General features: G+C 44.9%; 3 protein-coding genes and 1 pseudogene across 4 annotated transcripts; 2 read left to right on the top strand and 2 right to left on the bottom strand.

Moving 5' to 3' along the window:
- Positions 1-1651: 1651 nt before the first annotated feature.
- On the bottom strand, positions 1652-4663 carry LOC117840673 (phospho-2-dehydro-3-deoxyheptonate aldolase 2, chloroplastic-like; annotated as a pseudogene).
- Positions 4664-5000: 337 nt separating this feature from the next.
- On the bottom strand, positions 5001-8193 carry LOC117840674 (serine/threonine-protein kinase SAPK3). Its single transcript, XM_034721193.2, has 9 exons — positions 7812-8193; positions 7515-7589; positions 7007-7108; positions 6853-6906; positions 6680-6772; positions 6477-6569; positions 5798-5902; positions 5572-5670; positions 5001-5480 (listed from the first exon to the last, which is right to left on the bottom strand). The coding sequence occupies exons 1-9, from the start codon at positions 7932-7934 to the stop codon at positions 5223-5225; spliced, it is 1002 nt and encodes a 333-aa protein (XP_034577084.1). The 5' UTR covers positions 7935-8193; the 3' UTR covers positions 5001-5222.
- A 2192-nt stretch (positions 8194-10385) lies between these two features.
- Positions 10386-13673, top strand: LOC117838095 (calcineurin B-like protein 1). 2 transcript variants are annotated; one of them, XM_034717975.2, is made up of 8 exons: positions 10392-10977; positions 11256-11338; positions 12053-12112; positions 12217-12325; positions 12400-12452; positions 12662-12742; positions 12849-12961; positions 13299-13673. In XM_034717975.2, the coding sequence occupies exons 1-8, from the start codon at positions 10899-10901 to the stop codon at positions 13360-13362; spliced, it is 642 nt and encodes a 213-aa protein (XP_034573866.1). In that variant the 5' UTR covers positions 10392-10898; the 3' UTR covers positions 13363-13673. The 2 variants fall into 2 exon arrangements, with proteins under 2 accessions (XP_034573867.1, XP_034573866.1); XM_034717976.2 differs by lacking the exon at positions 12053-12112 and having other exon boundaries at positions 10386-10977.
- Positions 13674-14752: 1079 nt separating this feature from the next.
- Positions 14753-19130, top strand: LOC117838096 (putative casein kinase II subunit beta-4). The gene is made up of 5 exons (XM_034717977.2): positions 14753-15053; positions 17580-17798; positions 18075-18184; positions 18280-18445; positions 18754-19130. The coding sequence occupies exons 1-5, from the start codon at positions 14900-14902 to the stop codon at positions 18885-18887; spliced, it is 783 nt and encodes a 260-aa protein (XP_034573868.1). The 5' UTR covers positions 14753-14899; the 3' UTR covers positions 18888-19130.
- The last annotated feature ends 8145 nt before the right edge of the window (positions 19131-27275 follow it).

Raw genomic sequence — 27275 nt, 5'->3', positions numbered from 1 at the left:
GATGGGTCTGGCGGCGGGGGTGCGAGCGGTCGGGATGAGGGTGCAGGGGCAGGGGGCGTCCACAACCGGTTTTAGCCACTTTTAGGAGGGGTGAGGGGACTAGAGAGTTTTGGGCCTCCTAAAATTTAAAGTTTTTAGTTCCCTTTTAGTCATAGTGTTTGGCTCTTTAGTCCCTTTTTAGTTACTTTTTAGGAGCTAAAATTTTAGGAGGTGGAACCAAACACCCTCTTACTTTTGCTCTGGGGAAGACCAGAAGGGAAGGGGAAAAGGCAATTGGACAGATCCAACGGTCACAAGTGTACAGGTGACAGCTAGAACGGCTCGGATCAGCCCTAGACGAGACGCAAGGAATCTAGCAAGCCCAAAAACTCGTGAATTGCGGTGATACATAAGCTGACAGGAAGCAATATTGCCTGAATAATATCATGAATAAGATCATAACGGAAAGAAATGCATGAAACATGGATCTTACTCGACTTGTTACTTGTTAGATAGTGACTTCAAGCGCACAAGCTCAATTCGAACGTCCAGCTTAGGATGGATGATTGCCCATGTGTTCGCGGGCTTAGGAAGAGTTTGAGAGCAAATGGACAGGCATGGTGATGAGGCGATAACGTTAATGCTTCTAAATTTTAGTCAGTTGGATCCAAACCGCCGAAGAGGTCCTTAGAGTGGGTGGATGGTTGCCGGTGTGTACCAAGACTTACAAAAATTTTGAGAGCAAATATGAGGAGGCTACATCTTGAGATAGAGGAAGAAGATGATTGAGCATCATTGGATCGTCAAGCTGAACGTGGCTAGTATAAAGAGCTAGAGGGTATATATTCAAGATAGGGACGTCCACTTCGTGCTGTCCATATACTATGGAGGTCAAGCTAAACGTAGCCAAAGAAGAACCAGTAGTGAATGTCAAGGCGATCCCGTTCATGATGTCCATAGGCTATGGGGGACTGGGGGCTGCGCTGAACATGGCCAAAAAAGAGCTAGAGCATATCAAGGGAAGGCATACGTCGATCACGCGTGCACCGCGATCATGATCGAGGAAGTCAGCTGGCTCAAGGCGCATGAAGGTGTTACCGAAAAATACATTGATAGATAAACAACTCAAATAACCTATACGTAGCTCATCACCATGAGAAAAATAGAAACATGATTAGAAGAAAAATGTTGTTTGTTGTTTTAACTATCACTAACACAGTTGAAGCCACGCTAGCATAACCTCCGCGGCCATATTCACAAATCTAACTTTAGATGCACAAAACAATCTTCCTTTTTCAATTAAGATGATAGCAACATCCACCAACATATTTTTTCATGAATTAATAAAACGGAGAAAACACCATATTGCATTCGCTTTGGACTGATTACTGAACCCCTGTTAAAGATGAAGACATTATTTTGAGAGAAAAATGGCAGTATATTGTTTTGAGAACGGCTAGTTAAATATGAAGACATTTCATATCTATACTGCTAAAAATCAATTGGAGCCTATTATTTGTCAAAGAAGAACTAAGGGATGTGAATATATCTTCCCTAGCGGCTGTCAATAGCTTATAGCCTTAATTATAAGTGGCAAAATTCAAGCTTCATCCCTTATCCTCTTAAGCAATAGCCCTGGACATCAATTTGTTCCATGTCATGTTTCTCTTCTTCCTTAGCCTGTCAGCAATGGCAAAAGCCAGCTCGAGGGACTGCGATGCGTTCAGCCTGGGGTCACAGTGTGTGTGGTAGCGATCACCGAGATCATCAAATGTCACTGCCTTGGATCCACCAATACATTCTGTAACGTCCTGCCCCGTCATCTCCAAGTGAACACCTCCGGGGTGGCTTCCCTCTTGCTCATGAACATCAAAGAAAGCCCTGAGCTCAGCCTGAACATACAAGAAGTGTCAAGTGTATGAAAATACATACGTCAGAAGGTTGCTTATTACCAAACGAAAGCAGAAGGCCTGCTCTTACCTGGTTGCATCGAATGATCTTGTCTTCAGCCCACACGGTGCCCTGATGGTGTTCCCGTGCATTGGATTGCTAACCCAAGTAACAATCATCCCAGCTTGGCGAACTGCTCCGATCATATGTGGAAGCTTGACACGCATGTTCTCAGCCCCCATTCTTGTGATAATGGTCAATCTACCGGGCTTGTTGTGAGGGTTCAGAATCTCACACAACTTCACCAGCTCTGATGGATCAAGCTTATCACTTACCTATATAGCATATACAAGTTAACACTGGCCAGAGGAAGATAACAACAAAACAGTAACTAATATGCTTCTCTTCATAACTGCTGAAAACTAGACATTGCACTGACTACCAGTACAATACTAAAGGCTACAAGACTGCAGCTCTTATAGTTTTTCGAGAAAAAAGGATGAGATCTGATAGCTAAGTAATAAAAGTTCACATATAAAATGTACTTTCAAATGTTACTTATGACCATATATGAGAAATACATCGATCAATAACAATAAGACACGTAGCTTGAGGATTTCTATATTATATGAAAAGATGTTAACCGGAGATTTTACCCACACATACTCTGGTGGCATGGTTATTACCTTTACACCCAGAGGATTTGAAATACCACGAAGGAATTCAACATGAGCACCATCCAGCTGCCTAGTCCTCTCACCGACCCAAAGCATGTGTCCAGAACAGTCATAGTACATCCCAGAAATGGAGTCCTCCCTAGTCAGTGCTTGCTCATATTGTAAGTGAAGGCACTCATGGGATGTCCATAACTCAGCTGTGGTCATGATGGGGTGTCGAGTAGTCAGACCAGCAGCAGCCATAAACCCAACGGCATCCTGAACCCTCTGAGAAAGCTCCAGATACCTGCTAGCACGAGTTATCATATAGATCTGTAGTATAGTGTATAAGAATGAATAGCACAAACAGTTGGATAAACAAACTACTTCGTTATATTTGTTATTTTGCTCACTGGATTTTCTACCTGAAGCAAAGCCAGTAACAGGTGAAGTTTTGATTGAGAAAATAAAACAAGTGAAAAATAGTAGGATAAAACTAAAAGCAGAAGGCATAGTTACTCGATGACACTGGCTAAGTACCTGTCTCCTTGTGTGCTGTGCCTCAAGAAATCGAGATTCCACTGGGTGACTCTCTGAAGATCTGCAAACCCTCCATGGGTAAATCCTCTGAGAAGATTCAGTGTGCTTGCTGACTGGTTGTAGGCCTTAATCAGCCTTTCAGGATCTGGTACACGTGATTTCTCATCAAAAGTGTCCCCATTGATGATATCCCCTCTATAGGTATAGAGGGGAAGCGTTACCCCATCTCTAGTCTCAGTTGGGTTCGATCTTGGTTTAGCAAATTGACCACCCAACCTTCCAACCTGAAATACACATTGTCAACACCTATTATAAAGTATAAACTACTTGGGAGTACCTCTTCTAATCTAATATAAACTACTCCTACTAAATAACCTGCTGGCTCAAACAACAGGCTAGTGTTGCATTTTGCTAATGTGGAATGATAAGTCAAGGTTCACAAATGGACAAACTTATAAAATTTTTTAACGGTAGCACTTTTCATTTTTCCAATCGTAACAAAAGAGCAAGTTAAGAGACTGAAATACAGAATATTGTTTTCAGGACATCATCAATGTATTTTTCTTATTTGTAAATATCCACAGCAGTGATGCTAAACAGATGTGATCCTAGTGTCAATACTGTGTTGGTTTTCGTTTTTCTTTATTTTTACTTAATATTTTGCATATGTCCAATCTGCATCTTGTCACAGTCTCCACAGTCAGACACCCATCTCTGATCTTGTGATAACCTGAGTCCTCTTTTCGCACATTGAACAAATATGAAATATCTAAAAACACGGCATGGAAAATAGATGCTTCAACGTATTTTCAATTTCCAATTTTCATTTCGCTTATAGTTTGATGATGAATTAAAAGCAATTCACAATACCAGAAAACAATCATTCTGCTACCGAGCAGTGAACTACACAGCACCGAAACTTAACACAGGGACATTTGTAATGTTATCTAAAGAGAAATTGGGACTTGGGAGGATGACAAAAGGGACCCTAAAACAGATCAACTGAAAACATAGGTTTAAATGTCACGAACGTGCCAAATGCTAAATGATGATAGATATGGAGGCGCATAGAAGTCATATCCATAACAATCCAAACAAAAGTCAGACATTCTCGTTAGGGCAGTGCAAATCGTGCATTTAGGCGCGGATTTCCAAACGGAAGAACGATCTTTTAGTAAGAAGAAACAATGCTTGGATTAGATCAGGGAGGAGGAGAGGACGAGAGGTCGTGAGTGGTGAACCATGGAGGGATTGGACGAGGACGACCTTGATGGTGGGCATCTGGCCGCCGAAGGTGAGGATGACGGCCATCTGCAGCATGAGCCGGAACGTGTCGCGGATGTTGTTGGCGCTGAACTCCTTGAAGCTCTCGGCGCAGTCGCCGCCCTGCAGGAGGAACGCCTCCCCGAGCCGCTCCTCCAGCTTCCGCGCCTCGCCCGCGAACACCAGCGGCGGGAACGTCTCCAGCGCGCGCTCCGTGGCCTCCAGCGCGGCCGGGTCAGGGTACTCCGGGAGTCCGGGATCTGACGCGCGGGGCGCGAACGCCAGCTGCCCGGCGCCCGCTCGCCCGCCGACCCCGCAGCTGCCGCGCGCACCATCGTGGGGCCCCGCCGCGGCCTCGTCTGCGGCACGAGGAGCCGTGGGGCACTGGGGGGAGCCGGCGGCGCGGTGGGCAGGGAGGGGAGATCGAATCGGGGGGAGCGAACCGCGAGAGGAAAGGAGGCGGGCGCGGCGCGCGAAACGCTTCGCATGCAATACATCGCCGCTCGTGTGTGCACGTGGCGACGCCGCGGCGCGTGGCAGAGTGCACAACCGCACAATGAAATGGACCGTCGAGATTTGGAAGTTGGAACACAAGATTTTGTTTGAAGGGTTTTCCCCATTTCACTTTCGCTAGCAGTTTAATTTTGAGGGCAGCTTCGTAGACGTTCGACGAGATTCAACATCTTTACTTTTATTTAAATCAATCACTGCACCCTATAGTTAATCCCGTGCAATGCAACGTACAATTGTACAGCGCTATACAGAGTAACAATGCAACGTTCCTTAACACACACACTCGCTTGGTTTACTTATGGTTGGTTAGGTCCGACGGCACCACATCCAGTTCCGAGATCCTGTATCTGCAGCCCAAGGGCCTCTGCATGCAAGAGCTGATCAGTAGGTGTCCTCGGGGTCAGCCTCTTCCTCTTCGCTCTCAAGCTCGGCCATCTCGGCGAGGAGCGCCGGGTCCACCACCTTGGACATGTCGCCTGGGGTCTTGGCCTCCTGGACGATCCGCATGATCTCGTCCACGGCCTGCGCCGGCTCGGCGGCCTCCGTGTCCTTGTAGTTGGCCTTCTCCCTCTCCGAGATCTCCCTCGGCAGGTTCTTCAGGAACCAAGGGTGCTGCTTTATCTCCGGGATCGTGATCCTCTTCAGCCAGACAAGAGTTTCCAGAAGGGTTCACTTTGTCAGTCAATCTCAAGGATAACTTAGATTTCCTGAACAGAAAAGGAGGAAGTACCTTTGAAGGATCGGAGACGAAAATTTGAGACAAAAGGCGTCTGCAGTCTGAAGACACTCTCACATAATCCGGGATGGAGTATTGCACGCCAAGAATCCTCTGTCAGGCACAAGACGCACATTTTGCGTTGCTTTCAGAGTTCCATGCTTCCAGATTCACCAAACAAGCAACTGAAGCGAGCTGTGATAACCGACAGAAGGGAAAGGGAGATGGATGAGATGATTACGCTGATCGTTTTGCGGAAGTTCTTTGGATCCTCGGGATCTTCAAATGGATACGACCCCACGAGCATTACGTACAGTGTCACGCCGCAGGACCAAACATCTGCTACCTGGATGCGAAGAATTAGTTATTCACAACATGCAAAGTTTGCAAACACTATGTTAAGTTTCAGAAAGTTCAGAAGCCTAAACGCAACACTGGAACGACTTCATATTCCTGCTTGTTTTCAGTGTAAGCAGTTTCAGTGGTAGTGACCCAATGAAGCAACTAGTACCTAAATGCTATATTACTGTCTTCATAAAAAAATGCTATATTACTGTGGTCACGCAACGTTAGAAAAAGAATGCACTCTATGTCCAGAACCAAATTCTCAGCAGTCAGTGCTTTTTTCTGCATAAAGGACTACTGCTTTCTTTCAGTGACAAAACAATATTCTGTGAAGGATTCAAACTTTCTTCTTAATACAAAGATGCGCAGGCTGCGTATTCTCAAAAAAGGTGAAGGATTCAAACTTCAAATCCTCAGTCAACAAATAGATATGAAATTTGAAGTTACTAAACTAGCAAACTCCTATAGCTCAGTTCTCATATAAAGAATTCAAAATTTTGTATAGTTAATGGAATAGTAGTACAAAATACAGTGTAGAGCTTAGGACTGTCAAAAAAAGGCAATAAGTCATTCACCTTGCCATCATACTCTTTTCTTGAAAGAACCTCGGGTGCTATGTAAGCTGGGGTGCCAACTGTTGATTTTGGTTTTGAATGCAGCAAAGCAGACTGAAAAGCACACAAGCGAAGTTTGTAACTGATTCAACGACACAAGAGAAGTCAGTAACTGGTAAAGTTAAGATGCAGAACAGAGCCAGTGCAGTATCCACATATTGCACCTTTGAGTAACCAAAGTCACAAATTTTTACGCGAGGTGTTGGACTCCCATCAAGGAGGGTGTTCTCAAGTTTAAGATCACGGTGACAAATTTCCTGCATTCACATTTGCAGTTCATTAACTCTTGTGCACTGCTATTCCTGAACATTGTAGACTGTTTGAAGCAAAACCATACCATGGAATGGCAGTAGCTGACCCCTGATATTAGCTGCTGAAAGAAATACCTGGACTATTGACATTAACAACAAAAGAAACACACAATATTAGTCAGGCATGGTTTGGGGCTATGAACATAAGCTCATGATAGGACAAGTAGGGCCAAAACGAACCTCATCTTCACTGAATCGCCCTGCGGTGCAGATTTTCTCAAAGAGCTCTCCACCAGCAGCATATTCCATTACAATGGCGAGATGTGTGGGTGTTAAACAAACCTGTTAGCAATTGATTCACAGAACAAACTATGAGCTTGTGATGCAATTTAGTCTTAATAAGATGATAAATTGTTCAATGTTTGAAAAATGATTCAGCTAAGCTCGTACTTAGAATAAACTAGGATGCCTCTGAAACTACTCTGACAACTATCAATTGACATAGTTTGTGGCTTTGTGCAGCTCGGCTAATAGTGGATTCAGTGCTGCTAAGCATAGGGCAGATACAGTCATCATGCGAACAAAACAACACACTATCCTTTATCTCCCAAAAGGTACCAGTTCTACTTTGTAGCCACACTTTTCAGTTCAGACTTCAGAACCATAAACCTTCATCAATTAAATTCGACAAAAGCAACCGATAAAGATACCAATCAATCGATAAATGAGCTAAAATTTTCTGAATTACCTCCTTGAACCGTACGATGTTAGGGTGTCGGAGCGACTGGTGATTGATGATCTCCCTCTGCACATTCTCATCAATCTGCACAGATACACTACTCAAAAAAACTATCCAGGAAACACCACACAAATCCAAAAAAAAAAAAAACTCAAGTCAGAGGCACTTTCTAGACTGGAACCCCCAATTTCCTCACCATGAAACGACCCTCCAACACCATACCAAATCCCAATTCCGACTCCACCAAACCCCAAAATTAAGCACGAACGGGAATCAAAAGCCCAAAGCCTCGCGACTACTGCGTACCTTCTTGCCCCTCTCGATGTACTTGACGGCGACGAGCTCCTTGGTCTGCTTGTCCCTGACCAGCCTCGCGACCCCGAAGTTACCGGCGCCGAGCTCCTTCAGCGCCTCGTACCTCTCCTCCATTTGCAGCCCCCACACCCGCCCAAAGACCTCCCGAAAATGGTGACTCCAGAGCAAAGGAATCTCCCGGAGAACGAAGAACCAAGCGACCGACCCAATCAGAAGCTCGCGAGCTCTAACTGAACCAGACTAGGCCGAATAGAGAATTCCTCGGTCGCGGTCGCGGCGTCGACGCGAAAGCGACGAAGTGATGAAGGGATGTTGGACTTGGAGGCCAAGCGACGCGACGTCGGCGACGGCAGGGGTGACGTGGCCGCGCAAGTGCGGCAATGCGCGGCCTGGCGCGACGCGGCGAGGCGAGGGCCCATATGCTCGACACGTGGAGGAGAAAGCAGTGCTCTTCCTGAAGCGCGCGGGGGTGGGTGAGCGTGAGCCCGGCCGGAGTGCCGTCGCTGTTTAGTGGGCCCGCGCGTGGCGCGTTGAGCCAAACCGCGGCCGGCAGGTGGGCGGCCCGCTGGCTGGTGGTCCGTGGCATACATACCCATCGACCGAATGCGACGTGGCCTTTACCCGGGGCCCACCACCGGTCCGTTCAACGTAGACCCCATGCAGGCCCAGTTGTCGGCCCAGTTTGCTTGCATATGGAAATTCCTAAGCAAAATGCGAAGCACAGGGCTGATTTTATGGGCCTATTACGCGTTTCGTTTCTTGAGTTCTGTTTCTCATTTTCTCAGCAAAAGATTTGACTGTTCTAAAAAAGCAAAAAAAATTGACCTTTTCCTACCGTGATTTTCCTTTAAAAACACATGGAATTGCTGAAAAACAGAATATTTTTGCACCAAGTGGAAAAAGATGGGGCGAGATAGGAAAAAGGTATGACAATTGACAAGCCATGTCGGTTTATAACATAGAACTAAACACTCGCCTAAGAAACTATTGCATGTCTAATAAATGCCAATCTTAACTTTGTGGAAAATGTTGATGTTCCATAACAGAACAGGTCCAAGCAAATGGTTTTAACTTGATCAGGCATTTTTCTTTTGTTCTTTTGCAAAAGAAAAAAACTCAGGGACTAGCCTCGTCTTCTTTTCTTGTAATGAGTACTCCGGCCTATTAATTCATGGCAAGTACAAAGATTGACCAAGAAACCCGTTCTTTCTTTCTGACGCTTGGCGAGCACAAAGACGAGCTCCCAAATTAGGGGCTGTTTAGTCCTTCTAATTAGCATCCGAACATCCAATGTGACAGGATTAAACATGAGTTAATTCTAAAACTAATTGAAGAACTCCTGGGCTAATTTGCGAGATGAATCTATTAAATTTAATTAATCCATCATTAGCAAATGGTTACTATAGCACCATATTATCAAATCATGAACTAATTAGGTTTAATAGATTCGTCTCACGAATTAGTCTCCATCTATGTAATTAGTTTTGTAATTAGACTATATCTAATACTTCTAATTAGTATTTAAATATCCGATGTGACAGGGCTAAAGTTTAACCACCTGAGCCAAACACCCACTTAGACTCTTCCAAGCTAGTCCACCATTTCAGCAAAAGTACCCATCGATTCAGATCTAGATCTCTTTAGCTTCCCCATAGTCTGTTTCCAACATTGCTATGCGCGCTTGTAGACCCAATTTCATAGCTTCTTGAACACCATAGCGGCGGGCCAGTGTTTCGGCCTCTAAAATATTGCAATTACTCGTACGGGTGATACCTGGTGGCTTAAGTGAGAACAAACAACCCATGATCGTTCCAAATCAATGGCCCCCGTGTATCGTCCTTGTAGTCTTGAGAAGCGTCGGCAATCAGTGGTATCATAAACCAAGCGACTTGAGATAAAATCAAACACTTGTGATAATCTTCCATCATCAATCGCAATCATGTGCAAGTGCAATGATTGTAGTATAATAATCTGGCCGGTTGTAATCTTATATCGCACAAAAGCTAGATAGCGCTCCGCATTTTAGAACACAAACTAGTTCAATTAACTGAGAGATCTTTATGGGCATAATTTCGCACGCCTGCCGGGTCGATAATGCTATCAAGGAGGAGTCGGAACAGCATATTTTCAGACTTCAGAATAGTCTTGGTTCCCCCAAAGGAAAAGACATTGAGTATACTAGTTTAAAATCAAGAAGTCTCGCGAATCCCGTCTCCGGAGCTGACCAGACGCAAATAATTCCAGCAGAATAATCGACCAGGAACCGAGCCGCCGGCTGCCGCGACCGAGTGACCTTCAAGGTGGGCGCGCGTGCGCCGCACTGCCTCCTCCCGTCCGTTATTCTGGGCGTGTCCAGCCAGCGACGGCCGACGGGTGCGAGGCCGAGAATAGCCGCCGCCGCGTGGGGGGTGATCCGCGCGGCTGCGCTGTCGCGTGCCGAATCGCTCGTGCCGTCGCGCGGCTTCGTCTCGGCACGGCACCCCTTTTCGCCGCACGTTTTGGCCTCTTTTCCAGTAGAAGAAGCGTCGAAAGGCCCCGAGGCACATGCGCCGGCGTGGCGGAGACTGACCCCGAGGCCGAAGCCAACGCGGGGGAGGGAGGGAGAGGAGCCCCTGCCCCTGGCCGACCCGGGGGCCAGGGCTCAGCTCCCCGCCCGCGTCTCGTCTCTGCTTCGACGCGTGTGCGCGACCAGTGCGCCCACACTGTCTGGTCCGTTCCGCTACCCGCCCCCACCAACCAATCACCGCCGCGTCGCCTCCTTTCCCCCGCCCGCCCGCCCGGACTCGCCTCGCCTCGCCTCGCCAAGTCGCCAGAAGAAGCCAGGCTGCAGCCGCCACCCGAAGCCCCAGCCTCCGCCACTCCGTCCTCCGACCCCGCGCCGCCGGCCCAGATCCGCTCGTACCCCTCACTCACTCGCCTCGCCGCCGCCGCCCGCGCTGCCGCCGCTCTGCGGCGAAGGCAGCTGCGAGGGCGGGCCCCATTTTCTAGGCGGGACCGCGGGCGGCGGTATTGTTCCTCACTGCGGGGCTGCCAGATTGGTTGGTTTGAGTGGTTGGCTCGCCGTTTCGCGGCGCGGCGATGGGGTGCTTCCATTCCACGGCGAAGCGGCAGCACCCTGGCTACGAGGACCCCGTGCACCTCGCCTCCCAGACCGCCTGTGAGTACGCCGTTCCCATCCCGGTCCCTATGCGTGCGAGCCACTCGCGTGTTCTTGTTCAACCTTTGATTTCATTTCTGAATGATCGCTGTGGTTGGAATCTGATTAGAAATGTCGAGTGTTTCTGTTTACATATCGGTGTAGGATACTAGGGGGTATCTTTGATGTCTGTGCAGGAGTGCTGGATGAATGCTGCGTGATCCTTTTGATCTCTGTATTTGCTTCATTGCCCTGAATAGATCTTTGCTTAAACGCGTGCATTTGTTCTGTGTATGTAGTCAGCGTTAGTGAAGTTGAGGCCCTGTTTGAGCTGTTCAAGAGCATAAGTGGTTCGGTCATCGATGATGGCCTGATCAACAAGGTATGTTGTGTTAGCCATATCTGTTGTCCTTTATCATATCGTCAGTTACTCAGTTTTGTGTGGATGAACATCAGATACCTATTTAGCTTTATTAGTTGCTGATTGTGATACTGGAAGTTGAACCTTGTAATCATACATTTTGTCGTCAGCTGCAGAACTTATGCAGGAATGCTATTTTTGTGTACTGTTGTAGCCACCAAGATTTATGCTCCAACATGTGTATGTATTTTCTACACATGGTGGTTCCTCCCAAACTTTCCTTCTTATAAAGCAACCCGATGATACTTCTTGATAAAGTACTTTACTTTTATTACACGAAATTCTCACACACTTTTAATTGATTGAAGATGTGATTGGTTAACCATATTCCTAAGTTATCGCTGTAGCCTTAAGTGTGATGCCTGGCTACCCAGCTTATGAACTTAAACAAGGATATAGCTGTTTGAAAAATAAGCTCTTGCATGCCATGCAATTCATATCAGCTAAGCCAAATATGTGCTACACAACTAGAGGGAATGCATCTATATTCTAGATTTAGTTTACACATTGTGTTATATCAAGTTTATGAACTGTCGTGTTAAGTAACTCAGACAGATACAGGACTACAGATAAAATCTTGATGCCATCTTTAAAAAAAACTCGATGCCATAGGAAACTAAATTTTTGGACATAAAACCTAGAATGTTTAATCTTTGCCATCATTTTACCGCGCAGGAAGAATTCCAGCTAGCATTATTTAAAAATCAGAGAAAGGAAAATCTATTTGCTAATCGGGTATGCATCTCCTCGACAATTTATTCTAGTTTAAATTTCGCTACTGTGTTGTGCTTTCAAGAACTATCACCTTCAATTAAATTTACATGAAATTGACTTTGCAGATATTTGACCTTTTCGATGTCAAGAAAAGGGGAGTCATTGATTTTGGTGACTTTGTCCGAGCTCTGAATGTGTTTCATCCAAACATACCAATGGAAGAAAAAATTGATTGTAGGTTCTTATCTTTTTGTTTCAACTTTATCTGTTCTCATGTGCTATCTTTCTAAGCTTGAACTACCTGACAGTCTCGTTCAAGCTATATGATATGGATGGCACAGGGTTTATTGAACGGAAGGAGGTAATTGCTGGACTATTTCTGGATCTATGCTTCTGCGCATGTTTCTTAATTTAACTTCTAGTTAAAAATTAGTAAAATAGGCATAAACAAGATATTTGTTAGTGCAACTGATAAGCCAGTGGCATAGACGCTTATGTACAGCTGAACTGAGGAAAGCCTCCTGCCCTTTATTGGCTATCTAAAACTTGTATTGTAATCCTCCTGTGCAGGTTAAGCAGATGTTAATTGCTCTTCTAGGGGAATCAGAGATGAGGTTATCTGATGAGATCATTGAGACAATCCTGGACAAGGTTTTTAAACATTTTCATCAGAAATTAAATAGTTGCTTCAATTGTAGATCGTTCTTGTGACCTGTCATGGAGTTAAGACTTACAGAGAATTATGTGGTGATGGCAGACATTTTCGGATGCTGATGCGAATCAGGATGGAAAAATAGATAGAGCAGAGTGGGAGAATTTTGTCACAAGAAATCCTTCCTTGATGAAGATAATGACTCTGCCATACCTCAAGTAAGTAGGATATAAAATAAAAAATTAGAAGCAGTTTGTGGAAACTATAGTGAGTATGATAGACTACAGAAATTCAGAAACATGTCAATTTTTATCTCCTTCTTAAATAAGTTATGGCCACGTCATTTTAAAGATTAACTGATGCTGTTGCCAGCAAAATATGATTGCTAAGATAATAGGGAGCATCAAAGTAACGAGCACATTTTAACTGGCATAGCGTGTTACATTGAACTGGAAGCGCCACTGCCAGCTTAAAATATTTGCTTCATGTTTTGCATGAACTTTGATTTGAAGCAACAAAGGTACCCGCTAACCGGTAGCTTGGTCAATATTTCAGGGACATAACAACAACATTCCCAAGCTTTGTGTTTAACTCTGAAGTCGATGATCTTGTCACGTGACCAGATTCTCCCATAGATGTATAGTTAACGAAAAGAGTTTTTGCTTTCCTTGAAGCGCAAAAAGCAGAAGCTTGGTACGGGACTGGCCTTATGAAATGGAGGGAGGATTTATTTATGCGGCTGCCAAGAAAGGTGTGTCAAATCGGAAGCCACAGACAATGCAACAAATGTGGTATTGACGTATTGTATTTTTAACGCACGAGGCTGGTGCTTTTGTGTTGGTGATTGCGAGTTAGTAGCAGCATGCAGAAGTGGAACTTTTCCTCATTTTTTTTAAAAAAGTGGGAAGTCTGCGGTTTTACCTGTGCTGATCTCATTTTGTTCGTGTCAAAGTACCACTGCTTCTTATTGCATTTGTTTGGTTTGCAATTGCATATTGTTCGCGGTTAAGGAGCCATTTGCTGCATCGCTGCATGTGAGTTGTGGTAGCTTGTAGCCAACTGCAGCAAAGCAGCTCAACGAGATCAGCTTCTTGCAGTGTATGTACTATTTGACGTGGACCAAATGATTGCAGTAACGTGCTGTTAACATACGGACTATGGAGTAAGACAAAAAACATACTGTCACGCCGATGAATCGGTTTCCATTTTCTTCTGCCGTCTGAAATCTGAATGGTGGCAAAGCATTATCTTGTAGAACCTTCTGTTTTCTGTCAAGTTGATATGGAGCAATGTTCTGATGGGTGTGACGGGAACATGACATGGAAGCAAGTAAGCTGCAGGAGGATCGCGAATGTGACCTTTGCTACAATTTGTGCAAGCTAACAGCATCATGAAAGTTGCTGCCTTGAGTCGTGTCAGTTCAGCTCACATTTTTCTTATTTAGATGGTCAGCTTGAGATCTACCCCTCAATTTAAAAAATGTAAGGCACGGTTAGCTTCTGACTATAAATTCGGCATCACTTTCAAATGTGAATCTAATGGTACTGCATTTGTATCTCAGCATACAAACTTCTAGCCTAATTACTAGGCAATGATTAGAAAAATTGAATATTAGCATACGTTTATGTCTTACAAAATATGGTGGAAGTATGATTATTTATTGGAACGCCTAGTAATTAATGTTTGTGTGAGAATTTAACCATAATTCCGCGTCCAAAAAACTGAGAGGAAAGTAGCTTTGGCCCACAAAAAACTAGAGAAGTCCGATTGGGCCACCACTCACTCTCTAAGCCCAAGAGCCGACACCGAGGAACGCGCACTCAGAGTAAAATATCTGCAGATGTGGGGTGTCCCTTTTTGCGGGAAACCCCCGGTACCTGTCCGAATTTCAGCAGCCGCCCGCCCACCGCGCGCACGCCGCACGCCCACGGGCTCTCTCTTCCCCCTCGGCCCTCGCCCCGCGCCTCGTCACTTCTCCGATCTCTCTCTCTCGTTTCCCCCGCCTGCGCAGCCAAGAAACCCTAGCCCACAAGCGCCGACCTGCGACTCCCGAGGCTCCCCAGCAGCGGAGACCGGAGCTGCCGCGCAAGGATCGGAAGAGCGGGAGCAGCGGCGCCTTACGTGGATCAGGGTTGTTCGGCGGCGGCGGCTTGGGTATGGACCGGAAGCGCATCAAGGACGCGCTCGAGAAGCACCTCGAGAGGTCGTCTCCATCCACCTCCAGGGGCGTCGCGGCCAAGGAGAGGGAGCGCCTCGCTGCGGGGAAGCTGCCGGCGTCGCTCGGCAAGGCTGGGAAGGTGTCCGATGGTGGTAAGAGCCTAGACCGTTCGCGAACCTTCGTTGTTCTTTACCTCCTCTGCTTACCTTCATCATTGTGTACGTACTGCTGCATTGCATGCTTTGTTTTGGAAGATGCGACTTTTCTATCTTTTGGGGCAGAAACTTATGTTGAAATTTAATGCGCTATGATTAGATTTCGTGGCGTATTTTGTGTCCCCTTTGAATGAGAAGCTCACTTCATTGCCATCTCTGAAGATGGTGTGCTTCCCGCTTGTGTGCTGGTTCTTTTGCGCTAAGTGTTGTTTATAAACAATATAATCTAGGAAACTGGTGCAAATGAGTAAAAACTATAGAGTTTACGAAATGTTGGATGGTATAGGATTTAGAAGCTGAGGTGCGTCTGGAAACGAGCAATGAGGAAACAAATGGAAGTGTAACGGTATTAGTTGCAAATAATTTGGATTGCTCTAAGGACGAGATGTATCAAAGGCTACCAAACATTTATCATAGAATCGGAAAATGAATGCTTTATGTTTTCATTATTGGTTAATAGTGTAATACCTTGTTTGCTGGAGATTGTGTGATTGTTTTTTCTGCTTGCTACCCAATCTGTCAGTTGGGCCAGTGGATTCTCAAGTTTCTGTTATCTGTGAGTATCTAAAAAAACCCGACCGGCAAGGGAAAGACCGCCCCCATAGCATTGCACTAAGAAGAAATCTCAGCCAAGCTGGCCGAGAAAACCCCCAAACCCCGGCTTCACCCTATAGGGCTGCATGGTAACTTGAGCCGACCACGACCAACTGGATTGGCGACCACTGCAACTACCCCCTGGTAGGAGGGCCCAAACCAACCATAGGTGCCACAGGCCGGCACCCTGCCACTATTTTTTCGGGTTGCCAGTGAGGGGTGTTTTTTTGCTGCCACTAAGATTTGAACACTGGTTGGTGTCTTCCTCAACTGGGGAGCATACCACTACACTACAAGAGTGTTGGTATCTGTGAGTATCTTTAATATGGTATTGTAAGCAAGAAAGAACTTGCTGCAGCATGAGTTTGTATACTTGTATAGTATTATACTTCTGTATGGGGTGCTCTATTGACATTGAAAAAGAACTAGCAGTATACAGATCCTTATGATGAGAAAATGAGGACTTGAAAAAAAGGTGTTTGAAGCAGTAATAAATTAGCTTTCTGGTCGAATGTTTTAGATTATAGGGGGAGAATCATGATGAACTAAAGCAATGGTCATAGGATGCGAGGCAGCAGGAAATGAGCATAGTGGTGATGTGGAGTTTATTTTTTTTGAAAATTAAGTGGTGCTGTGGAGTTAATATTCTGTTTCAGCATCTTATGTTGTGGGAAGCATTAGCTGGTCTTCACGTTTATGCCTGTTGTTAATTGTGATAGGATCGATGTTGGCACATGTGGAGCTGATCAACAAACTGAAAAGATGCATAGTCACATTAATTTTTCTCTGAATCGAACAGAGGGGACCCATGTCACTGAGGCATTTGACCAAACAAGATGATGCTGTTCTGTTTGATTTACCTTTCCACTCTTTGCTGGCCTTTAGATATAGCCAGGTTAGAGTAATGAGCTTGTGGAATGGCTGAAGGGGGTTGGGTAAGGAGAAAAAGATAAATTCTGTTATGCAGAATGTGGATACATTATGTTTGCATTTAGAAGCATTGGGCAAAGAATGTCAGACATAAGACAACATGCCATGAAACCATCATCTTAACCATTGAAACAAGAGAAGTTATGTGCACAAATGACCACTTTTTTTCAGACTTGAGCGAAGTGGGATCTACAAACCAGGTGTTCTACCCCAGATGTAGTTTGTACTCAGTCCGCGGGTTTCCATCTGTTTTTCCTTTGTTGTTGCGCTCGTCTCTGGTAATGGTGGAACTGTTTTTCCTCTGTTGTTGTGCTCATCTCTGGTAATGGTGGGTACCGTCATGCCTTGATGATGCAGGATATGGCTGCACCTTTGATCAACCTTAGGAACAACTTGATAGCACTTAAAAAAAGATTTTTATGGTTAGTATATGATGCGGTATGCTGTGCCTTTTGTTTTGTGGAATGATATATTTTTTCTCGAACAATGCAGGAGAGCTGCATGTCATTTCATTAAGATAGAAAAGAGCGTACAACGAGTCCGATTAAGGACCAAAACCTGAGTACAAAGACCCCCCCCCCCCCCCCCCCCCCCCCCACACACACACACAAAAAGAGGATCTACCAACGTGCCACCGAGCCGAACAAGACCTCGACCAGAACCCCACAGGCTAGACCGCCGTGGTTACCGACCGGACTAGGAGTTCCTGGAGCTTGGAAGCTCCAGCACTGCCCCAAAGAACACACTCATCAGTCACTGATCGAAGCAGCACTGAAGTACATTTGTTTGTTAAAACATGTTTTAAAGATTTTTCTAGCATTTGTTTATATTTTGCTTATGATTGTTATTTCTTATCAACACTAGCTGCGATTATGAGCATATTCAATGTTGCATTACTAAAGCGCCCCTTAACCTTCTTTTTTTCATTTGGGACTGCAGAGGATTTCGAATCCGATAGTGAAGATTCTGATGTCAGTGGTTCTGAGGGAGAGGACACATCTTGGATTGCATGGTTCTGCAGCCTGCGAGGCAATGAATTCTTCTGCGAGATTGATGATGACTATATACAGGATGATTTCAACCTATGTGGTCTGAGTAACCAAGTGCCATATTATGATTATGCTCTTGATCTCATCTTAGACATTGAGTCTTCTAATGGTGAGATTATTTTAACTTAAGAAAGCCACTAGTTTAATACCTACTATAGGCCATAGGTATACCATTGGTTTGTTTTTTTCTGATTTTTATCATCTGTATCTTATTTTCAAGACACCTGACCTTATCTTATTTGCATTCTTTATTTGTGTTGATAAATCTTTTCCTAAAGAGTTGATTCTGTCAACCAGTGGATATGTCCCTTGTATTTTTGAAATCTACAAATAGGTAAAGATTATTGTACTGTTGCACTCATGAAACGGGACCATTTTTGTACAGGCGATGTGTTCACTGAGGAACAAAATGAATTGATCGAGTCATCTGCAGAGATGCTCTATGGATTAATTCATGCACGATACGTCTTAACCAGCAAGGGTCTAGCTGCAATGGTAATCTATCTTTTGATCCTATGAATGACATCTAAATATGTTTTGCTCTCTTATCTCAGTGTGATATTGAACTACCCTGCTTTCATTTGCCACAGTTGGAGAAGTTCAAGAACTATGACTTCGGTAGATGCCCCAGAGTGTACTGCTGTGGTCAGCCCTGTCTTCCAGCAGGACAATCAGATATTCCTAGATCGAGCACAGTGAAGATATATTGTCCGAAATGCGAAGAACTTCACTATCCAAGATCCAAGTACCAAGGCAGTATCCTTTTGATCTGTTATTTTGTGAAATTACTTTGGTATTATGATATTTTCATAATTCCATTTTTGTGCTGTTTCTTTCAAGTGATTTTATATTTTAACCACCCATTTAAACTATTGAAAAAATATTTCTTTTGCAATGTCATTTATGTTCTCTCTCATCTCCATGCCAACAGCCTAGTATCACATCGAACATTTTTTCCAATTATTACTTACCTCCATTTCTGCTTTTTTGGCAAACCCTTCTTGGATAGATATTTGTTAACCAGTTGCAACTACTTGCCCTTGCACGCCCTTTACTTTACCCAGACATTGATGGTTCATACTTTGGGACGACATTCCCTCATCTTTTTCTGATGACATACCCACACTTGAAGCCGCAGAAGCCGACGCAGCAATACACCCCAAGGGTCTTCGGCTTCAAACTTCACAAGAAGTCATGACAGAGTTGTACTTTCAGCAGAAGCACCCTTTTACCTAGGTTTTAGGGAGAGCACCGTGGCCCGCAAATGTTGTGGCCAAAAGATGTACCAATTCGCGAGCTTGGGTCTCGCTGTAAACTGATGAACTTGTATCCGTTTTCTGATATTATGCTATTCTGTAACCTTAGGTTCTCTCTCGCTCGCTCACTCGATCAAATTATGTCTATCTGCATCGTTTCAGGTAATTTTACACGAAGTGTTTCACCTGCTCCTGTTTGTATTTGGATGTTTTCATCGCATCACGGTCATGGGTAAGAGAAGGCTAGCAGTTTGGTCATTGTGTCGTGCAAATGTTTGGAATCGTGTCTGGTTACCAGCGATACCATCCGGCACGCATAACTGTTGCGTGTACTTTTTTAAGAAGGAAACAAAGTTCCATTAGACGTGTGCCCCTGGCAAATCACCGGACACCAACAAAGCTACAGAGTCTGGTAGACGGCAAGTTGCCGCAACAGAGGACCGTTTATACAGTTCAGGCCCATGGCCGCCAGAGTATCAGCAATCATATTATAATCTCCGGACACACGAGAAATAATACATTCAGGCTATGTTTGGATGTTGATATTGGAGGGCATGGTATTGAATTAGGTTCAATACCAAATCTGCTATGGTATTGAAATGAGCACAATTCAAATTCTGCTGTTTGGATGACCATTACATTGGCTTATGGAATCCTGTAAAGCAGCTCAATTCAATTCCTATTTGGATATACAAAAGCATGGAATTGAAATTTGGTCTTTATTCCTATTTGCGGAGGAAGCAGGGGAGGGGCGGCGCGGCCCCGCGGCTCACTGGCGGAGGGAGCAAGGGAGGGGCGGCGCTGCCTTACGGCTCACCAGCGGAGGGAGCAGGGGAGGGGCGGCGCGGCCTCGTGGCTCGCCGGCGGAGGGAGCAGGGGAGAGGCTGCGGCAGTGGCAGCGCGACTCGCCAGCGGAGGGAGGCTGGGGAGGGGCAGCATGGCTCGCCGGCAGACAGGGCAGGGGGTGCGACGCGCGGCATGCTGAGGGAGGGAGGAAGGAGAGGGGCGTCGCTGCTTACGCGGAAGAGGAGGAGCGGGGGGTGGAGGGCGGGCGGGTGGGGGCGGGAGAGAAGGAGGGAACGAGTGAAGGACGATTCCGCGAGCGAGTGTCTCGTGAATACCGATCGGCATTGGGGATGATTTCCAATTTCGAATTCCGAAGCATCCAAACAGCTGCTATTCGGTGTTATCACTGCCAATTCCAAATTCTGAGACCAAATATCTACATCCAAATGTAGTGTCAGATAATTCTTTATACATTATAGCTTTGATATCGCTTAACAAAGAGCCTATGACCGATCTGTCAATGCCTGGTGCGGATAAAGCATTCACAATTGAAATTGCATCAGTCTATAAAATAACGCACCTCATCCCTAATTCAGCAGCATCGTCGAGACCTTTCATACAGGCAACTGCTTCAGCATGTTGAGCAGACAATAGAAGACCTGCAGCAATGAAATTGCCACCGTGGTCTTTGATGATAAAACCCCACCCAGTCTTATTTGATCCAAGAATAAAAGACCCATCACAATTGATCTTATAGACAACTTCTGGTGGAGCTCTCTATTTTGGTAAGCCAGTTGAGGCCTTAGTCTGCTTCCCCGAATGAATTGTATCTTTCCACTCCTGAAAATGGAACAAAGTGTCATTAATCACCTCTTGTGCATTTCTTTTCCTTTCACCTGAATTTGCCTTATTGCATGCAGACCACCAACACCACATAAGCCTTATTGCATGCAAACCACCAACACCACATAAATAAGATTATTTTACATTCGCAATCAGCATCAAAACTCCAAATTTTCTCCAACATTACCTTCGGTGAATTTTCAGCCATTAGCATAACTCTCTTATCCTCCATATTTAGCCGCCGCTAGCAAAGTTTAGCCTCCTTTCATTTATAAAAGAGGTGGCCTGAATCTTTGTCAAACCTCGAGCACATTGGACACAATATATCTAGGCTCACTTCCCTGCTGGCAATATTTAACTTCACTTGCAAAGCATTATGAGCCGCACACCAGACAAACATTTTGATTTTGTTTTTGTACATTCAGATTCCATATCTTACTCCAATCAAAACCACTTCCTTGTACATATGAGGTTGATGCATCACAATTATTTTGGTGATCCCTTGTCTTTACGCCTAGAACATTAGCAGATTTAATAGAAAAGTTTCCTTTAGGATCTGGATGCCATGCAGGGAAATCTTCCCTCTGAAAAGAGATCGGTAGTGACAAAATGATATTTGCATCTTTTGGAGAGAAAGTATCCCGTATGAGCTGTTCATCCCAGTCTTCAGTAACCGGATTGATCAGTTCTGACACGTTTTGAAGGATGGATGCACCCCTTGGAGTGATGACTCTTTTTGTATCTCCTCGAGGGATCCATGCATCCCTCCAAATATTAATAGAGTTTCCATCACCAATCCTCCAGATCAAACCTTTCTTCAGTAGTTTCACGTCCTTCAGGATGCTTCACCATGTGTAGGATATTCCTCCCCTTGGCCCGGCTTCCGGTATGCCGCCCACAGGAAAATATTTGGCACAAAGGACTTGAGCATACAAGGTATCTGGACACACTAATAACCGTCATGCTTTCCTAGCCAACATGGCTATATTAAACACGTGTAGGTCTTGGTAGCCCATACCACCATTTCTCTTTGTTCTTGTAATTTTCTCCCAACATACCCAATGAATTTTGTTTACTTTATCATGTTGACTCCACCAATACTGCCCAATCATTAATGATATTTTCTCGCATAATCCCTTCGTTAGATCAAAACATGACATGGCATAGGTTGGTATGGCTTGTCCAACTGCTTTGATCATAATCTCCTTTCCTGCTTTTGAGAGGAGTTTCTCTTGCCAACCTTGAATTCTGGTCCAAATCCTTTGCTTGATGTACTCAAACGTGCGCTTCTTTGACTTGCCAATGTAAATTGGCAGGCCTAGGTACTTCTAATTGTTGGCGGTATGCTCCACCCCTAATATTGTCAATACTTGATCCCTCACATGTAACGATGTATTTGGGCTAAACATAATAGAGGTTTTCTCCTTATTAATCATTTGTCCTGACACATTCTCATACATATTCAAAATATGCTGCAAGCAATTAGCACTAGAGGTTGTTGCATTAATCAGCATCAATGTATCATCTACGAAAAATAAATGGCTGATTCTAGGGGCTCCCGGCATTTGCGAATTCCACGAATGCTGCCATTTTTTTTCTGCATCTTTAATTAGAATAGAGAGAGCCTCTGCACACATGATGAAAAGGTATGGAGATAAGGGGTCTCTCTGCCTAAGTCCACGCTGTGGCTTAAACGATTCAGTGTACTCCCCATTTATTTTGATGCTACAACATACAGAGGTAACACACTTCATAACAAGCTCTATCCACCTCTGCGCAAATCCCATTTTCCTCATCATCTTCTCCAAGAAATGCCACTCAACTCGATTATAAGCTTTACTCATGTAAAGTTTGATAGTTGCACAACCTTCTTTGCCCCTTCTTTTGTCTCTTAGATAATGGGTCATCTCATAAGGAAGGAGTACATTATCAGTTATTAATCGTCCCGGCAGGCGCTTCGTGAAGAAGAGATAATATCTGGTAGTATTTTCTTCAAACGATTGTAGAGGACTTTGGGGATTAATTTATATAAAACATTGCTCAAGCCGATAGGGCGTAAATCTTTAAGTTTATTCGGATTCTTTACTTTAGGGATGAGCACAATGATGGTGTCGTTCCAGCCCTGTGGCATAGGACTTCCGTTCAACACATCTAGAACTTCTTTCTTTACTTGATTGCCCACCAAGGACCAGAACCTTTTGTAGAATATCGAAGGTATCCCGTCTGGTCCTGGGGCTTTTAGATCCCCAATGCTCCTTAGGGCTTCCTCTACTTCCTCTCCCGTGAATGTTTCGAGTAAGGTCTCATTCATAAGTCTTGAGACCCTCCTCTTCACATAGCGGAGGGCTTCTTCAGTTCTCTGATCTGCACAAGAAGAGAAGAGATTTTTGTAGTGGTTAGCGATAAAAGATTTTTATCTCGCTCCAGCCACCACCTCACCACCATCTCCCTTTAGGCTCTTTACAAAATTTCTCCTCCTTCTCTCAGGAGCACTTGCATGGAAAAACCTTGTGTTACGATCTCCCTTCGTAAGCCACACCTTATGAGCTCTTTGTTTCCAATAAATATGGAGATGATTTTGTAATCTCTCCAATTTGTACCGCAACACGTGCTCTCGGTTCACATTTTCCTGATCCACCTGCCCCCCTTCTACATCTCTCGAGCTCCCTCTTTGCTTTGTTGATTCTCTTCTCCAACTTGCCAAGAACATTCCTATCCTAGTCATGTAACTCCCCCAAGATTTTCTTTTGTATATGGACCATATGAACATCTCCAGCCTCCATAGCTTCAACCCATGCATTCTGCACTTGTTCCCAGCATCCCTCTTCTTCTAGCCATTTTACCTCAAATTTGGAAGACATCACATATAAAACAAGTATTGCAATTCTCCTTATCTCCACATTCCACAATTATTGGCCGATGGTCCGAATGCTGTGGGTCTCCATTAATAACACGCACCAATGGGAAGATACTTCTCCATTCATTACGTGCAATAGCTCTGTCAAGCCTTTCTCTTATGTATCCTGCAGCATTATGATGGTTATTCCTCCAAGTAAAAATGTCGCCCACATAACCTAGATCCTCAAGGCCACAATATTCCAAAGTGATCCTGAAGAGCTCCATATATGATTTAGGCCTAGGCTGCCTCCCTTCTTTCTCGTGCCCAAAGAGAATTTCATTAAAATCTCCCAAACATAGCCACGGTTTCTTGTACAGATTATTCAGTATCCAGAGCATCTGCCGTGTTTTCTCCTTTTCTTCTGCTTTTGGTTCTCCATATATCCCAGTAAGCCGCCATGCCCATCCGTCTTCCTCCTTCACTAATGCATCAATGTGATATTTTGAAATACTCTTAATTATCACATCTACATCCTTCTTCCAGAACAGAGCCAGGCCACCACTATAACCCATACAATCCTTTACCACTACATTTGGCATTTGTAAACTCCAGCGAAACCTTTCTATCCTCTTCCGGTCCATCTTAGTCTCGGACAGGAAAAGAATGTCTGGAGATTCACGCTTCTGGAGGTCCAGAAGCCCACAAACTGCCGAGGCATTCCCCAACCCTCGGCAGTTCCAACGTATTAGCTTCATTTCTGCACATGGAGCTGCTCTGGCAGCCCCACGTTCTCCTTTCCATCTTCTTAGGACCATTAGGACCTTCCACAAATATTACTTCCTTCTTGTGAGAGTGGCACTAAGGTTATGGACAGATTTTCAACTTCCATATTGTTTCCTTCCCGCTTCTCAAAAATATTCTTGATAAAACTCTCATTAGACTTATGCTTCTTTGTGAAGGGAGCTATTTCATTGACGTCTGATGGACTATTCTACTGATGATCTGTTAACAACTTTGGACTCTTGATTTTGGGACACAACAACATCATCATCATCACCTTCTCCCTTACTACAAACCCTGTTATTGTCCTCACTTTTTCTTGAAACAGACCTTTTGCTATCAGAACTTCCCCTTGCTCTTGAAGAATTATGTTTCCTAGAAGAGTTATCTCCCTGACCATGCTATTCACTTTGGTTCTTTAATCTTCTTTCCTCTGGTGCACGTAATTTTTCACTGTAGGATAGGCATCCTTTATCATCATGGATGGCTGGTGTGGGACATTCAATTTCTGAGTGGCCAATAATACCACATGAGAAACAAAAATATGGAACTCTCTCATACACCACATCATACCATTCTTTCCTTTGTATCCTTTGACTTGATGAGAACACAGATACTCCTCCAAGCAATGGTTCATTTAACGGAATAATAATTCTTGCTCTTAAATCTTTTCCCACCGCCCTCTTCTGTTCATCCACATCAACTTTCAACACAACCTTCCCAATCTTACCTGCTAACTCGAAACCCCACTTTTCATTCCTTGGTGTGCTGATATGATAACGGTGGCATCGGCAGTAACAGACACATAAAACACATGCTAATTAAACACATGCTAATTGTGTTGGATTTATAAGCCCGACAGTTCACCAGGGGGTTACCCAAGTAGTTGATTTGTAGGTGGAGGCGATTGCGAGATCAAGAACTCGAAGGTGATCGTGAGAACTTTAGGGACACGAGGGTTTTAGACAGGTTCGGACCTCCGGAGAGTAATACCCTACGTCCTGTATGTTGATGGTTTGTATTGCCTGATAATTGAGATGTGGAATCGCATACCCTCGGGGGGCGCCTTAGGCCGCCTTATATAGGCTGATGATCTAGGGTTATAGGGTTATAAGTCGATTTGAATACACATTTGTTACATGAAAGGTGATCTGAGTCGGATTATAATACATATACCGCAATATCCGGGCTGATTTGAATCGTCCGGCCTTCTTGACTTACACTCCAAGTATCTTCATGTCTTGGTCCGCACGTTCTGATCGGGTGGATGGACCCACTTATCATTGTCAGGACCGGCTAGTATCTTTGTCGGTGGATCCATGGGGTACCTATATCCCTTAAATTGCTCTTGCTCTTGATGTGTGTCCTTACTTTTTGTCCTGTCCCCTCTTCAGTTTCACCGGTGCGTGTTGCGGTGTTGGCGTCGAGCTATGGATCAACGTCCGCCGACGGAACGAGCGCGACCGGACAGGCGGAGTGAACAGCACTGTACGCGCTTGCGCCGGGCGGGTTCACCGCATTCGCCGCCGTTACGCCGTGACCTGCCCTCCCTAACCACCGCCTAGCACTGTATTTTTTCTTCTCTTTTACTTTTCTTCCATGCCATGCTCCATGCTGGATTCGGGCGCATGTAGGTTGATCGAAAATCGCGTATCCTGTGTGCTGCCCTGGCCGATTTTCTGCACAATAAGTTTAGCACAAACCGGGATAATGCCAAGATACGCCATTATATTGTTTTGGCTGACAACGCAATTACTTATGCAGTGTTACTCTATCCTCTACACAATAAACTAGCGTAATCCCCCTTGACCAATGACTCCACGTCGGACCATGTCACCGTCAAGGCGCCCCCGCGGATAAGCACGGCCGCCGATGGAATGGAATGGACGCAGCACCGCGCCCATCGGACCCCCCAGCGAATTTTCTTCGCTCCCCGCGGGCGTCCCTGTCGACGCATACAGCCACAGCCCGTCGCGGCACTTCTTCCTTACGCGCAATGACGCCAACGCTCAAACGAATTATACGAGCGAAAAAAAACATTATCGTTTCCCAGGATAAACGTTTTCGAATATTCGCTGAAGCAAGCGAAACGAAGATGCTCGCTTGGGGCTGGCGGGGTCCCTCTTGTCAGGCGCCTAGTTGCGGAAGAGGACGACCGGATCTCGCCTCGCCTTCGTCCTCCCCTCCCGGGCTCCCGTTCAGATCCAGAGCAAAGCTACGCCAACGCAAGCGAGGCACGCAGCACCTGTGTGCAACTGCATCTGCCGTGCATGTCTGTCTGCCTGGTGGTGGAGGTGGACTGGTGGTCCGCTCCGCTCCGGCCTCCGGCCGCCACTTCCCATGCATATGGCCTTATCGGCCATAGTTGGAGAGATTTTATGTTTCTGATTTTGCTTTAGTATTTTGAAATGACCTGTGCAAAAAAAAAAGTTTGTTGATACTTGATGCTGCACTAGTATTTTGCAGGATATGTGATGTAGTGCTAGTGCCTTTTGCTAACGTCTTTTCGAGCGTTATTATATACAATGGACAATGCCACCTTAGATAAGCGTTCTCAATCATTCAGCTCGATTGGATTATATGGAACACGTCAGCACAGAGAGGAAGGTTGTTAGAGCCTTGAGAGGACCATTGCGTGGGGTTATAGTAAGTACGATAAAAGGCAGCTTGGCAGAAATAGAGACCCTCAATTTACGAGCGAAAAGAAAAAGGCAAAGCTGAGATGGATCAATTCTTGCTAGCGACTTCTGTGATCTGCCCAATCTAGTATCTTGTAGTAATTTGTTTACATTTTGGTGCCTAAATAGATGCTAGTTCCACTGTTTTACAAAGTCTAATCCATTGATGCAATCGTATATATTGAACATTGATTTGGTCACCACGGTGTCGGAATTCAGCGTTACATGTCCCCAAATAGAAATGTTTCCTTACGCATTTTGACCAAAATCATCATACCCACGATTGTGGCTCTCTTTCATTTATTATCAAAGATTAGTAGAAAGCGTCAATAATTAGAGCTTGAGCTGCAGTTTGAACTACACTACGAAAATTTCCTTCATGGCTGCTATTTCAGCACATTAAC

This window comes from Setaria viridis, chromosome 9, assembly GCF_005286985.2.
Source record: "Setaria viridis chromosome 9, Setaria_viridis_v4.0, whole genome shotgun sequence".
Taxonomy (NCBI): Eukaryota; Viridiplantae; Streptophyta; class Magnoliopsida; order Poales; family Poaceae; genus Setaria; species Setaria viridis.
Note: the sequence above shows the minus strand (reverse complement) of the source record. Positions and strands in the feature narration are given on the sequence as shown.

What these genes read in the sequence shown, in the direction of transcription:
- LOC117840674 (XM_034721193.2), bottom strand. Translation starts at nt 7,934, where the DNA reads ATGGAGGAGAGGTACGAGGCGCTGAAGGAGCTCGGCGCCGGTAACTTC. An exon ending in TCAGCTACTGCCATTCCATG is followed by an intron (nt 6,773 to 6,852) that starts GTATGGTTTTGC and finishes ATGTGAATGCAG; the next exon opens with GAAATTTGTCACCGTGATCT. An exon ending in TCGTCTCCGATCCTTCAAAG is followed by an intron (nt 5,481 to 5,571) that starts GTACTTCCTCCT and finishes GTCTGGCTGAAG; the next exon opens with AGGATCACGATCCCGGAGAT.
- LOC117838095 (XM_034717975.2), top strand. Translation starts at nt 10,899, where the DNA reads ATGGGGTGCTTCCATTCCACGGCGAAGCGGCAGCACCCTGGCTACGAG. An exon ending in CCTCGCCTCCCAGACCGCCT is followed by an intron (nt 10,978 to 11,255) that starts GTGAGTACGCCG and finishes CTGTGTATGTAG; the next exon opens with TCAGCGTTAGTGAAGTTGAG. An exon ending in ATGACTCTGCCATACCTCAA is followed by an intron (nt 12,962 to 13,298) that starts GTAAGTAGGATA and finishes TCAATATTTCAG; the next exon opens with GGACATAACAACAACATTCC.
- LOC117838096 (XM_034717977.2), top strand. Translation starts at nt 14,900, where the DNA reads ATGGACCGGAAGCGCATCAAGGACGCGCTCGAGAAGCACCTCGAGAGG. An exon ending in GCAAGGGTCTAGCTGCAATG is followed by an intron (nt 18,185 to 18,279) that starts GTAATCTATCTT and finishes CATTTGCCACAG; the next exon opens with TTGGAGAAGTTCAAGAACTA. An exon ending in AAGATCCAAGTACCAAGGCA is followed by an intron (nt 18,446 to 18,753) that starts GTATCCTTTTGA and finishes TACTTTACCCAG; the next exon opens with ACATTGATGGTTCATACTTT.